Below are 13,850 nucleotides of genomic sequence, written 5' to 3'. Positions count from 1 at the left end.
CGGGGGAAAGGGGAGCGTTTGGAAGGGAAGATAATTTAGTTGGGGACGTACTGAGTTTCTGGTATCAGTGGGACATCCAAGTAGAGGTGACCTGATGGCAGGTAGGAATGCAAGGCTACAGAGAAGGCCAGAGATCGAGGCTGGAGATGGAGGTGCATAGAGGGAGAAGCAGCATGGCCTAGTGGCTAGAGCCCAGGCATGGGAGTCATGGATCATGGCTTCTAATCCCACCTCTGCCACTTGTCATCATCATCATCATCATCAATCGTATTTATTGAGCGCTAACTGTGAGCAGAGCACTGTACTAAGCGCTTGGGAAGTACAAATTGGCAACATATAGAGACAGTCCCTACCCAACAGTGGGCTCACAGTCTAAAAGGGGGAGACAGAGAACAAAACCAAACATACTAACAAAATAAAATAAATAGAATACATATGTACAAGTAAAATAAATAAATAAATAAATAGAGTAATAAATATATACAAACATATATACATATATACAGGTGCTGTGGGGAAGGGAAGGAGGTAAGATGGGGGATGGAGAGGGGGATGAGGGGGAGAGGAAGGAAGGGGTTCAGTCTGGGAAGGCCTCCTGGAGGAGGTGAGCTCTCAGCAGGGCCTTGAAGGGAGGAAGAGAGCTAGCTTGGCGGATGGGCAGAGGGAGGGCATTCCAGGCCCGGGGGATGACGTGGGCCAGGGGTCGACGGCGGGACAGGCGAGAACGAGGTACGGTGAGGAGATTAGCGGCGGAGGAGCGGAGGGTGCGGGCTGGGCAGTAGAAGGAGAGAAGGGAGGTGAGGTAGGAGGGGGCGAGGGGATGGACAGCCTTGAAGCCCAGGGTGAGGAGTTTCTGCCTGATGCGCAGGTTGATTGGTAGCCACTGGAGATTTTTGAGGAGGGGAGTAACATGCCCAGAGTGTTTCTGGACAAAGAGAATCCGGGCAGCAGCATGAAGTATGGATTGAAGTGGAGAGAGACACGAGGATGGGAGATCAGAAAGAAGGCTGATGCAGTAGTCCAGACAGGATAGGATGAGAGCTTGAATGAGCAGGGTAGCGGTATGGATGGAGAGGAAGGGGCGGATCTTGACAATGTTGCGAAGCTGAGACCGGCAGGTTTTGGTGACGGCTTGGATGTGAGGGCTGAATGAGAGAGCGGAGTCGAGGATGACACCAAGGTTGGGGGCTTGTGAGACGGGAAGGATGGTAGTGCCGTCAACAGAGATGGGAAAGTCAGGGAGAGGGCAGGGTTTGAGAGGGAAGACAAGGAGTTCAGTCTTCGACATGTTGAGCTTTAGGTGGCGGGCAGACATCCAGATGGAGGTGTCCTGAAGGCAGGAGGAGATGCGAGCCTGGAGGGAGGGGGAGAGAGCAGGGGCAGAGATGGAGATCTGGGTGTTATCAGCCTAGAGATGATAGTTGAAGCCGTGGGAGCGAATGAGGTCACCAAGGGAGTGCGTGTAGATTGAGAACAGAAGGGGACCAAGCACTGAACCTTGGGGAACCCCCACAGTAAGAGGATGGGACCTTGGGCAAGTCACTTCCCTTCTCTGGGCCTCAGTTCTCTCATCTGGAAAATGGGGATGGAGACTGTGAGCTCCACAGGGGACAGGGATTGGGTCCAACCTGATTTGCTTATGTTCACCCCAGGGCTTAGTACAGTGTCTGGCACATAGTAAGCACTTAACAAATACCATTAGTATTATTATTAAGTTGAAACCATGGGAGAGAATGATTTCTCCAAGGGGGTGGATGGAGATGGGCAATAGAAGGGGAATATCTCTTCCAAGAGGGCTTCCCTCACTGCACCCTCCTTTCCTCTTCTCTCTCTCCCTCCAGTGTCATGCTGACTCAATCAATCGTATTTATTGAGCACTTACTGTGTGCAGAGCACTGTACTAAGTTCCCTTCCTTCATCCCCCTGTCCCAGCCCCACACCACTTGTGTCCATATCTGTCATTTATTGATTTCTATTCATGTCTGTCTCCCCCTCTGAACTGTAAGCTCACTGTGGGCCGGGAGCGTGTCTGTTTATTGTTGTATTGTGATCTCCCAAGTCCTTAGAATGGTGCTCTGCACTCGGTAAGCACCCCGGTGCTTAGTACATTGTCTGGTACATAATAAGCATTTAACAAATACCATAATTATTATTATTATTATTACTATGCTTTTAGGTCCCACTCACCCCTTCCTGGCCCAGTCCCTATCCCCCAAACTCACTCATTCCTTGGCCCTCCCCTTCCTGCCTGAGAGGACCGCGTTTCACACCACAAAACCCCACTGCTCCCACTGACCCATCCCTGAATTGAAAAAGATGAAAATTCATAACAACAACAATAATAATAATAATAATAATGTTGGTATTTGTTAAGCGCTTACTATGTGCCAAGCACTGTTCTAAGCACTGGGGAAGATACAAGGTAATCAGGTTGTCCCACATGGGGCTCACAGTCTTCATCCCCATTTTACAGATGAGGGAACTGTGGCCCAGAGAAGTTGTGACTTGCCCAAAGTCACACAGCTGTCAAGCGGCAGAGCCAGAATTTGAACCCACAGCCCCCGACTCCAAAGCCCATGCTCTTTCCACTGAGCCACACTGCTTCCCCTCAGTGAGTGAATTCATTCATTCACTCATTCATTCAATCGTATTTATTGAGCACTTACTGTGTGCAGAGCACTGTACTAAGCTCTTGGGAAGCAGCGTGGCTCAGCGGAAAGAGCCCGGGCTTTGAAGTCAGAGGTCATGGGTTCAAATCCCGGCTCTGCCACTTAGCTGTGTGACTTTGGGCAAGTCACTTCACTTCTCTGGGCCTCAGTTACCTCCTCTGTAAAATGGGGATTAAGACTGTGAGCCCCACGTGGGACAACCTGGTCACCTTGTAAATTCCCCAGCGCTTAGAACAGTGCTTTGCACATAGTAAGTGCTTAATAAATGTTATTATTATTATTATTATTATTGGGAAGTACCAATCGGCAACATATAGAGACGGTCCCGACCCAAACAACAGCTCCCTCAAGATCCTCAAGTGTACATCCGCCTCCCGGCTCTGCTCGCGTCTCTTGGGAAATGACATTTTATTTTAAAATGAATCTTAGGAAACGAAGACGGAGATGAAAGCGGCAGAAGAGAATAAAGAGAAAGCTTCGACGGCGGAAGGTGAGGAGAATCGCTCCAGCTACTGCGAGGCCTTGCTGTAGTTGGTTCCCCACTCAGCATCTCTGCGGGGCTGCTTTTATGCGGGGCCAGGTCTAATTGGGAGAATTATTCATTATTTATTACGGTATTTGGCATTTACTCGGTGTCTAGCACTGCTCTAAGCACTGGGGCAGGTACAAGTGAGTCAAGGGGGAGAACAGAATGGGGAAGAATCCCCGTTTTACAGATAAAGAAACTGAGGGACAGAAAAATGAAATGATGCATCCAAGGTCACACAGCAAAGTGGTACAATTGGGATTAGAATCCAAATCCACTGACTCCTGACCCGGGCTCTTTCTACTGGGTCATAGACTAGTGATCTAGGCAACAATACCTTGATTGGGATCCATCGTTTGGTGGTATTTATTGAGCACTGAGTGTGGATAGAGTAATAATAATATAATAATAATGGTATTTGTTAAGCGCTTACTATGTGCAAAGCACTGTTCTAAGCACTGGGGGGTTACAAGGTGATCAGGTTGTCCCACGAGGGGCTCACAGTCTTAATCCCCATTTTACAGATGAGCTAACTGAGGCACAGAGAAGTTAAGTGACTTGCCCAAAGTAGCGCAGCTGACAAGTGGTGGAGCCGGGATTAGAACCCATGACCTCTGACTCCCAAGCCCGGGCTCTTTCCACTGAGCCACGCTGTACTGAGTGCATGGAAGGGGACAATTTGCAATCTATTTTAATATTTACCTCCCCCTCTAGACTGAAAACTCCTTGTGGTCAAGGATTGTGTTTGTCAATGGCGTTATATTGTATTTTCCCAAATGTTCTTCATACGGTGCTCAACACTTGATTAATATCGTTGATTGATGCAATGCAATAGATTTTGTAAGCACTTAGCTGTAGCTATAAGCTATAAAAGCTTAGTACAGTGCTCTGCACACAGTAAGTGCTCAATAAATACGAATGAATGGATTTGGTGGAATTGATATCTGCCCTCAGGGAGCTAATGGATGATGATATTTAACCCCTTATATATGCCAAGCAGTGGAGGTGATGATAATAATAATAATAATTGTGTTTTTTGTTAAACACTTCCTGTGTGCCAAGTGCTGTACTGAGTGCTTAACAAATGCCATCATTATTATTATTATTATTATTAGTTAGAAGATAAGCAGATCCCACATGGGGCTTACAGTCCAAGGAGGAGGAAGAACAGGTATTGAACCCCTATTCTGAAGACAAGGGAACTGAGGCAGAGAGAAGTGAAGTGACTTACCCATGATCACACAGCAGGTACGTGATGTAGCCGGGATTAGAACCCAGGTTGTTCTGACTCCCAAACCTGGGCTCTTTCCACTAGGCCAAAATGACTCTTTTCTCTCTTGCCTCCAACGCTTAGAAGGTGGCTGGCATAACAGGAATTTTCCATTAGTTTGGAATCCCGAGAAGGTGGGCTGATCCAGTAACCAAAACTTCCATCTTGTCTGAGAGTGATGGGCGTGAGAGAGAGGGAGAGAAAAATTCATTCAGTCAGTCATATTTATTGAGCACTTACTGTGTGCAGAGCACTGTACTAAGCGCTTGGAAAGTACAATTTGGCAACAGAGACAATCCTTACAGTCACAGTCTAGAAGTAGAAAGAGACAGATACACTCACACTCATTCTCTTTCTCTTTCTATCTCTTTCTCCCCTGAAGCCTCCAGACAATGAACCCATTATAAGCAGGGAGAGTGACTTCTAGTTATAATAATAATGGCATTTATTAAGCGCTTACTATGTGCAAAGCACTGTTCTAAGCGCTGGGGTGGTTTCAAAGTGATCAGGTTGTCCCAAGAGGGGCTCACAGTCTTAATCCCCATTTTCCAGATGAGGTAACTGAGGCCCAGAGAAGTGAAGTGACTTGCCCAAAGTCACACAGCTGACAATTGGTGGAGCCAGGATTTGAACCCATGACCTCTGACTCCAAAGCCCGTACTCTTTCCACTGAGCCACGCTGATTCTCAATTCTGTTGTATTGTAATCTCCAAAGCATTTAGTACTGTGCTCTGCAAATAGTAAGTGTTTAATAATACCACTGATTGATGGATTGAAGAAGCAGTGTGGTCTAGTGGAAAGAGAGTACTGTCCTGAGAGTCAAAGGATCTGGGTTCTAATCCTGACTCTGCCACTTATCTACTCTGTGACCTTGGGCAAGCCACTTCTCTGTGTCTCAATCACCTCATCTTCAAACTGGGGAATTCAATCCCTTTTCTCCCTCCTACTTAGACTGTGAACCCCAGATGGGAGCTGATTACCTTTCATTTACCCCAGTGCTTAGAACAGTGCTTGACCTTTGTAGGCACTTAACAAATACCATTAAAAAAAAGTTATTTGATGGAACACATTGATCCGTCTGAGCTTTGGTGGAACGTGAAGACTAGCAGCGTGGCTTAGTGGCAAGAGCACGGGCTTGACAGTCAGAGGACATGGGTTCTAAACCCCCTCCTCCACTTGTCTGCTGTGTTACCTTGGGCAAGCCACTTAACATCTCTGTGCCTCAGTTACCTCATCTGTAAAATGAGGATTAAGACTGTGTGCCCCACGTGGGACAACCTTATTACCTTCTATCTACCCCAGCGCTTACTACAGTGCTTGACACATAGTAAGTGCTTAACAAATACCATTATTATAATTATTATTATTATTATTATTATTATTATTATTATTATTATGACCTAGCAGTTAGAGCACGGGCTCAGGAGTCAGAAGGACCTAAATTCCCATCCCAGCTCCACCGCTTGTCTGCTGTGTGACCTTGGGCAAATCACTTCACCTCTCCGGGCCTCAGTTCCCTCCTCTGTAAAAAGGGGATTAAGAGTGTGAGCCCCAAGGGGGACAAGGACTGCATCCAACCTGAATCTTCCTCAGCGCTTAGGACAGTGTCTGACACATAGTAAGCACTTAACAAATTCCATTCCAAAATAAAAATGCATCGGTCTGAGATGGGCTGGGTCGAGAGGCGGATCAAACAAGGCGTGCTGAGGAGGGATGCTTTTTTCTCGGCCTAACGTTAACGCCTCCGTTGACTTCAAATAGAGACGGCGGCGACACCTGAAACTTTAACGCCCATCAAATCGGTTGACTTCCGGCAAAGCGACAAGTAAGCTGGGGTTCGGGGGGTTCGTAAAATGCCATCTGGGCCATCGTGAGGGGAGAGGGGTCAGGGGAGGAGGAAGAGGGAAAATCCAGCAGAATGCGACTTGTCAAGGTGATGGCTCTGCTCCCAAACAGCTCCTGTCCCTGCTTGGTCCGGGCTGCTAAATTCACCCACCCCAGGACCCAACTTCTTTCAGTAGTAGAGAAGCAGGATGGCTCAGTGGAAAGAGCGCGGGCTTTGGAGTCAGTGGTCATGGGTTCAAATCCCGGTTCCGCCAATGGTCAGCTGTGTGACTTTGGGCAAGTCACGTCACTTCTCTGTGCCTGATCTGTAAAATGGGGACTGACTGTGAGTCCCCTGTGGGACAACCTGATCACCTTGTAACCTCCCCAGCACTTAAAACAGTGCTTTACACATAGTAAGCACTTAATAAATGCCATCATAATTATTATTATGATTTATTTAGCACTCACTGTGTGCAAAGCACTGTACTGAGCGAGAGGGGAAGGGCCCCTTGTACCCTAGGGTCCCAGCCCCATTGACCCTCCCCAATTTGGAACTATCCCCATTTCCCTCAATTCCTTTTCCCCGTCCTCAGGATCAGTGAGGGTAACTTTCCTCTCTCTTTGTTTTTTTCCCACTTCTATAGCCCTTCTCCAAATGATAAGGAAGTGGAGGTAAGTGTTTCATCTTTGCTCTTTTTATTCACCAAGGCTTCATGTGAGGAGCAATCAGTCATATTTGGGGAAGCAGTGTGGCTCAGTGGGAAAACCCGGGCTTTGGAGTCAGAGGTCATGGGTTCAAATCCCGGCTCCGCCGCTTGTCAGCTGTGTGACTTTGGGCAAGTCACTTCACTTCTCTGGGCCTCAGTTACCTCATCTGTAAAATGGGGATTAAGATTGTGAGCCCCACATGGGACAACCTGATCACCTTGTAATAATAATAATAATAATAATAATGGTATTTATTAAGCGCTTATTATGTGCAAAGCACTGTTCTAAGCCCTGGGGAGGTTACAAGGTGATCAGGTTGTCCCACGGGGGGCTCACAGTCTTCATCCCCATTTTACAGATGAGGTAACTGAGGCACAGAAGTCAAGTGACTTGCCCAAAGTCACACAGCTGACAATTGGCAGAGTGGGATATGAACCCATGACCTCTGACTCCAAAGCCCGTGCTCTTTCCACTGAGCCATGCTGCTTCTCTGTATCCTCCCCAGCGCTTAGAACAGTGCTTTGCACATAGTAAGCACTTAACAAATACCAAAATTATTATTATTATTATTTATTGAGCGCTTACTGTGTGCAGAGAACTTCAAGCGCTTAGTACAGAGCTCTGCACACGGTAAGCGCTCAATAAACACGATTGATTGAATGAATGAACTGTACTAAAGTACAGTACTCTAAGGACTAGGGTAGATACAAGATCATCAGGTCCCACATGGGGTTTCCAATCTAAGTAGGTGGGAGAACAGGGATTGAATCCCCATTTTAATGATGAGGGAACTGAGGCCCAGAGAAGCCACGTGACTTGTCCAAGGTCACATAGCGGACGAATGACGGAGCTGAGATTAGAACCCAGGTCCTCTGATTCCAAGGGCTGTGCATTTGGGAGAGGACAATACGACAATAAACAGACACATTCCCTGCCCTCAAGAGCCTACGGTCTAGAGGGGGACGCAGACATGAATAGAAATAAATAAATGACAGAAGTGGACATAAGTGCCGTAGGGCCGGGAGTGGGGTATGAATCATCATCATCACCATCAATCGTATTTATTGAGCGCTTACTATGTGCAGAGTACTGTACTAAGTGCTTGGGAAGTACAAATTGGCAACATATAGAGACAGTCCCTACCCAACAATGGGCTCACAGTCTAAAAGGGGGAGACAGAGAACAAAACCAAACATACTAACAAAATAAAATAGAATAGATATGTACAAATAAATTAAATAAATAAATAGAGTAAAAAAAATACGTACAAACATATATACATATATACAGGTGCTGTGGGGAAGGGAGGGAGGTAAGATGGGGGGATGGAGAGGGGGACGAGGGGGAGAGGAAGGAAGGGGAGGGGGAGAGGAAGGAAGGGGAGAATGAATGAAGGGAGAAAGGATGATGCAGAATAAGAATAATAATAATAATAATTGGCATTTGTTAAGCACTTACTATGTGCAAAGCACTGTTCTAAGCGCTGGGGAGGATACAGGGTGATCAGGTTGTCCCACGGGGGGCTCACAGTCTTAATCCCCATTTTACAGATGAGGTAACTGAGGCCCAGAGAAGTTAAGTGGTTGGCATTACAGGAGCAAGTTCTGTGGGCTGGGTTGGAATAGGAGAGTAGCGAGGTGAGATAGGAGGGGGCAAGAGGATGGAGGGCTTTAAAGCGATCATAAGGAGTTTCTGTTTGGTGCAGAAACAGGAAAAAGTCAGAGGGAGAATTCCTGTGGCTCTGCTGCTGCTATGCCTTCAGCACGAAAGGTTTCTGACCAAAGACCCTCTTAGGTCATCCGGTGACATGGATGGCCCTGCTGGAATCTGGAAAAATAGACTGAATGAATGAAAAATAGCGACCAATGTGGGCGCTGATCACAGTAACTGTGACATTTGTTAAATGCTTACTATATAATAATAATAATGATAATGATAGTATTTGTTAAGCGCCTTACTATGTGCCAAGCACTGCTCTAAGTGCTGGGGTAGATATAGGGTAATCAGGTTGTCCCTCGTGGGGCTCACACTTTTAATCCCCATTTTACAGATGAGGTAACTGAGGCACAGAGAAGTTAAGTGACTTGCCCAAGGTCACACACCAGACAAGTGGTGGAACCAGGATTAGAACCCACGTCCTCCGACTCCCAAACCCAGGTTCTTTCCACTAGCCACGCTGCTTCTCCGTATTATTCATTCATTCATTCAATCATACTTATTGAGCACTTACTGTATGCAGAGCACTGTACTAAGCGCTTGGGAAGTACAAGTCAGCAACATATAGAAACGGTCCCTACCCAACAACAGGCTCACTGTCTAGAAGGGGGAGACAGACAACAAAACAAAACATGTAGACAGGTGTCAAAACCGTTAGAATAAATAGAATTATAGCTACCTGCACATCATCAATAAATAGGCTTGGAAGTCAGAGGTCATGGGTTCAAATCCCGGCACTGCCAAATTGTCAGCTGTGTGACTTTGGGCAGGTCATTAACCTCTCTGTGCCTCAGTTACCAGTGCTCTGCACACAGTAAGCGCTCAATAGATACGATTGATGATGATGATGATGTTAAATGGGGATGAAGACTATGAGCCCCACGTGGGACAATCTGATCACCTTGTATCCTCCCCAATGCTTAGAATAGTGCTTTGCACATAGTAAGTGCTTAACAAATATTATTACTATTCCCTCCCCCTTCTCTCTCTCTCTCTCCCTCTCTCCCCATTTTTCCCCCTCTCTTCTCTCTCCCTCCCACTTCCCCCTTCCCCATTTTCCCACTGTATATTCTCCCCCCCACCCCGGGCCTCCTCCCCTGGGGGTGGGAGAAATAGCCCTTAGTGGACTCTGCTGGTGGCAGCCTCTGGCAGGGGGGCTCAGGTCATCATCATCATCATCATCAATCGTATTTATTGAGCGCTTACTGTGTGCAGAACACTGTACTAAGCGCTTGGGAAGTACAAGTTGGCAACATATAGAGACAGTCCCTACCCAACAGTGGGCTCACAGTCTAAAAGGGGGAGACAGAGAACAAAACCAGACATACTAACAAAATAAATAGAATAGATATGTACAAGTAAATAAATAGAGTAACAAATATGTACAAACATATATACATATATGCAGGTGCTGTGGGGAAGGGAAGGAGGTAAGATGGGGGGAATGGAGAGGGGGACGAGGGGGAGAGGAAGGAAGGGGCTCAGTCTGGGAAGGCCTCCTGGAGGAGGTGAGCTCTCAGTAGGGCTGCAGCGTATGGATCCCGACACATTTTGGGAAGGTTGCTGCCGACCGCCCCAGTTTGTCGGGCGGAATCAGGCCCAGTCCCAGGCCCGGCCTCATCCGATGCCTGGATCCGGGAAATGCGGGCCGCCCCAGCAGCCGTGGATGCTAGACAACGGCGGCCCGGGCTGCCCTCAAGTTCCAAAGTGGCTGGACCACGTGTATTATGTGCCAAGCACTGTCTAAGCACTGGAGTAGATACAAGATTCATTCATTCATTCATTCAATCACATTATTTATTTATTTATTTATTTACTTGTACATCATCATCATCATCAATCGTATTTATCGAGCACTTACTATGTGCAGAGCACTGTACTAAGCGCTTGGGAAGTACAAATTGGCAACATATAGAGACAGTCCCTACCCAACAGTGGGCTCACATCTATTCTATCTATTTTACTTTTAAGAGAAGCAGCGTGGCTCATTGGAAAGAGCACGGGCTTTGGAGTCAGAGGTCATGGGTTCGAATTCCAGCTCCGCCACATGTCTGCTGTGTGACCTTGGGCAAGTCACTTAACTTCTCTGAGCCTCAGTTCCCTCTTCTGTAAAATGGGAATTAAGACTGTGAGCCCCACGTGGGACAACTTGATCACCTTGTAACCCCCCCAGCGCTTAGAACAGTGCTCTACACATAGTAAGCGCTTAACAAATGCCATCATTATTATTATTATTACTTTGTTAATATGTTTTGTTTCGTTCTCTGTCTCCCCCTTCTAGGCTGTGAGCCCACTGTTGGGTAAGGACCGTCTCTATATGTTGCCGACTTGGACTTCCCAAGCACTTAGTACAGTGCTCTGCGCACAGTAAGCGCTCAATAAATACGATTGAATGAATGAAGGAATGAATTTATTGAGCACTTACTGTGTGCAGAGCACTGTACTAAGCACTTGGGAAGTACAAGTTGGCGACATATAGATCATCAGGTTCCACATGGGGCTCACAATCTAAGTAGGCGGGGAAACAGGAATTGAATCTCCGCTTTAAGGATGAGGGAACTGAGGCCCAGAGAAGCCATGCGACTTGTCCAAGGTCACAAAGCAGACGAATGACAGAGCTGTGATTAGAACCCAGGTCCTCTGATTCCAAGGCCTGTGCTCTTTCCACTAGCCCACGCTGCCTTGTGCTGATCCCAGCTGCCTGCCACCAGTGTGGCTACCAAGCTGTTTGGCTGGCAAGTGCTTATTCATTCCTTCAGTTGTATTTATTGAGCACTTATTGTGAGCAGAGTACCTTACTAACAATAATAATAATTACGGTATTTCTTAAGCACTTACTTTATGCCAAGCACTGTTCTAAGCGCTGGGGGAGATACCAGGTAAGCAAGTTGTCATTCATTCATTCATTCAATCACATTTATTGAGCGCTTACTGTGTGCAGAGCACTATACTAAGCACTTGGAAAGTACAATTCAGCAATAGCACTTAGTACAGTACTCTGCACACGGTAAGCACTCAATAAATACGATTGAGACAATCCCGGTCCACAACTGTCTTACAGTCTAGAATATTTTTGTTTGTTTAGCCATTTTCTTCCCCCACTTAAAATGGTCCCACGGGGGGCTCACAGTCTTAATCCCCATTTTACAGATTAGGTAACTGAGGCCCAGAGGAAGTAAAGTGACTTGCCTAAGGTCACACAGCAGACAAGTGGCAGAGGCAGTATTAGAACCCACGTCCTTTTGCTCCCGGGCTCTTGCCACTAAGCCAGGCTGCTCTGGGGGAGAGTTCAGTCCAATAAGCAACACATTCCCTCCCCAAAACGCGTTCCTGGTCTAGTCGATGGCCGAAGATAATAATAATGACATTTATTAAGCGTTTACTATGGGCAAAGCGCTGTTCTAAGCACTGGGGAGGTTACAAGGTGATCAGGTTGTCCCACGGGGGGGCTCACAGTCTTAATCCCCATTTTCCAGATGAGGGAACTGAGGCCCAGAGAAGTGAAGTGACTTGCCCAAAGTCACACAGCTGACAGTTGGCAGAGCTGGGATTTGAACCCCTGACCTCTGACTCCAAAGCCCATGCTCTTTCCACTGAGCCACGCTGCTTCCCCTGAGTTCTTGCATGGGTTTTTTCAAGGTGCCGAATCCCTGCGTACCTCCACGCTCGTCCCATCCACCGCCCCCGCGGAAATCCGGCGGGCAGAGACCCGAAAGGGCGAGAGGCAGAGAGCACCCTGCTCTCACCCCCATTAGTCCCTTCCCACCAGTTGTCAGCTCTCAGGTTTAACAATAATAAGAAGAAGAACTGTGCTATGTGTTAAGTGTTTACTGTGTGCCGGGCACCGTACTAAGCGCTGGGGTGGATACAAGGTAATAGGGTTGGATGCCGTCCCTGCTATTCATTTATTCATTCAATTGCATTTATTGAGCGCTTACTGTGTGCAGAGCACTATACTAAACACTTGGGACAGTGCAATATAACAGAGTTGGGAGACCCAGTCCCCACCCACAGCAAGTTTATAGTCTTAGACTGTGAGTCCTATCATCATCGCCCTACTGAGAGCTCACCTCCTCCAGGAGGCCTCCCCAGACTGAGCCCCTTCCTTCCTCTCCCCCTCGTCCCCCTCTCCATCCCCCCCATCTTACCTCCTTCCCTTCCCCACAGCACCTGTATATATGTTTGTACATATTTATTACTCTATTTATTTATCTTACTTGTACATATCTATTCTACTTATTTTATTTTGTTAGCATGTTTGGTTTTGTTCTCTGTCTCCCCCTTCTAGACTGTGAGCCCGCTGTTGGGTAGGGACTGGCTCTATGTGTTGCCAACTTGTACTTCCCAAGCGCTTACTACAGTGCTCTGCACACAGTAAGTGCTCAATAAATATGATTGATTGATTGATCCTCAATGGTATTTGCTGAGCACTTACTGTGTGCAGAGCACTGTACCAAGGGCATGGGAAAATACAATGCAATTAATCTCTTCCCTGTGCCTCGTTCTCCCCTGGCCCACGTCCTACCTCTGGCCTGGTTTTGTTTTGTTGTCTGTCTCCCCCTTCTAGACTGTGAGCCCGTTGTTGGGTAGGGACTGTCTCTATATGTTGCCGATTTGGACTTCCCAAGTGCTCAGTACAGTGCTCTGCACACAGTAAGCGCTCAATAAATCCGACTGAATGAATGAATGAATGCCCTCCCTCCTCCCATCCTCCAAGCTAGCTCTCTTCCCCCTTCAAAGCCCTACTGAGAGCTCACCTCCTTCAGGAGGCCTTCCCAGACTGAGCCCCCCTTTTCCTCTGCTCCCCCTCCCTGACTCTCTCCCTTTCCTCTCCCCCCCCACCACAGCACATGTGCAGAGATGTACATATCTATAATTCTATTTATATTAATGCCTGTTTTATCATCAATCGTATTTATTGAGCGCTTACTGTGTGCAGAGCACTGTACTAAGCGCTTGGGAAGTACAAATTGGCAACATATAGAGACAGTCCCTACCCATCAGTGGGCTCACAGTCTAAAAGACTGTGTGTGTTCTGATGTGTATATATATCTCTAATTCTATTTCTTTTTATTGATCATGTTAATGATGCCTGTTTCCTTGTTTTGATGTCTGTCTCCTCCCTTCTAGACTG

The 13,850-nt window shown here is 47.1% G+C and overlaps 1 protein-coding gene across 1 annotated transcript in view; it reads left to right on the top strand.

The window, feature by feature from the left end:
* IRAG2 (inositol 1,4,5-triphosphate receptor associated 2) overlaps positions 1–13,850 on the top strand; it is a 224,946-nt gene that overhangs the window by 170,886 nt on the left and 40,210 nt on the right. Inside the window, exons 24-26 of the mRNA XM_038771719.1 lie at positions 3,099–3,159; positions 6,227–6,290; positions 6,937–6,964. Coding sequence (XP_038627647.1) covers positions 3,099–3,159; positions 6,227–6,290; positions 6,937–6,964 — 153 coding nt within the window. The remainder of the gene's footprint in view (positions 1–3,098; positions 3,160–6,226; positions 6,291–6,936; positions 6,965–13,850) is intronic.

Source organism: Tachyglossus aculeatus, chromosome 2, assembly GCF_015852505.1.
Source record: "Tachyglossus aculeatus isolate mTacAcu1 chromosome 2, mTacAcu1.pri, whole genome shotgun sequence".
NCBI classification, from domain to species: Eukaryota; Metazoa; Chordata; class Mammalia; order Monotremata; family Tachyglossidae; genus Tachyglossus; species Tachyglossus aculeatus.
This window is presented reverse-complemented; position numbering and strand designations above follow the sequence as displayed.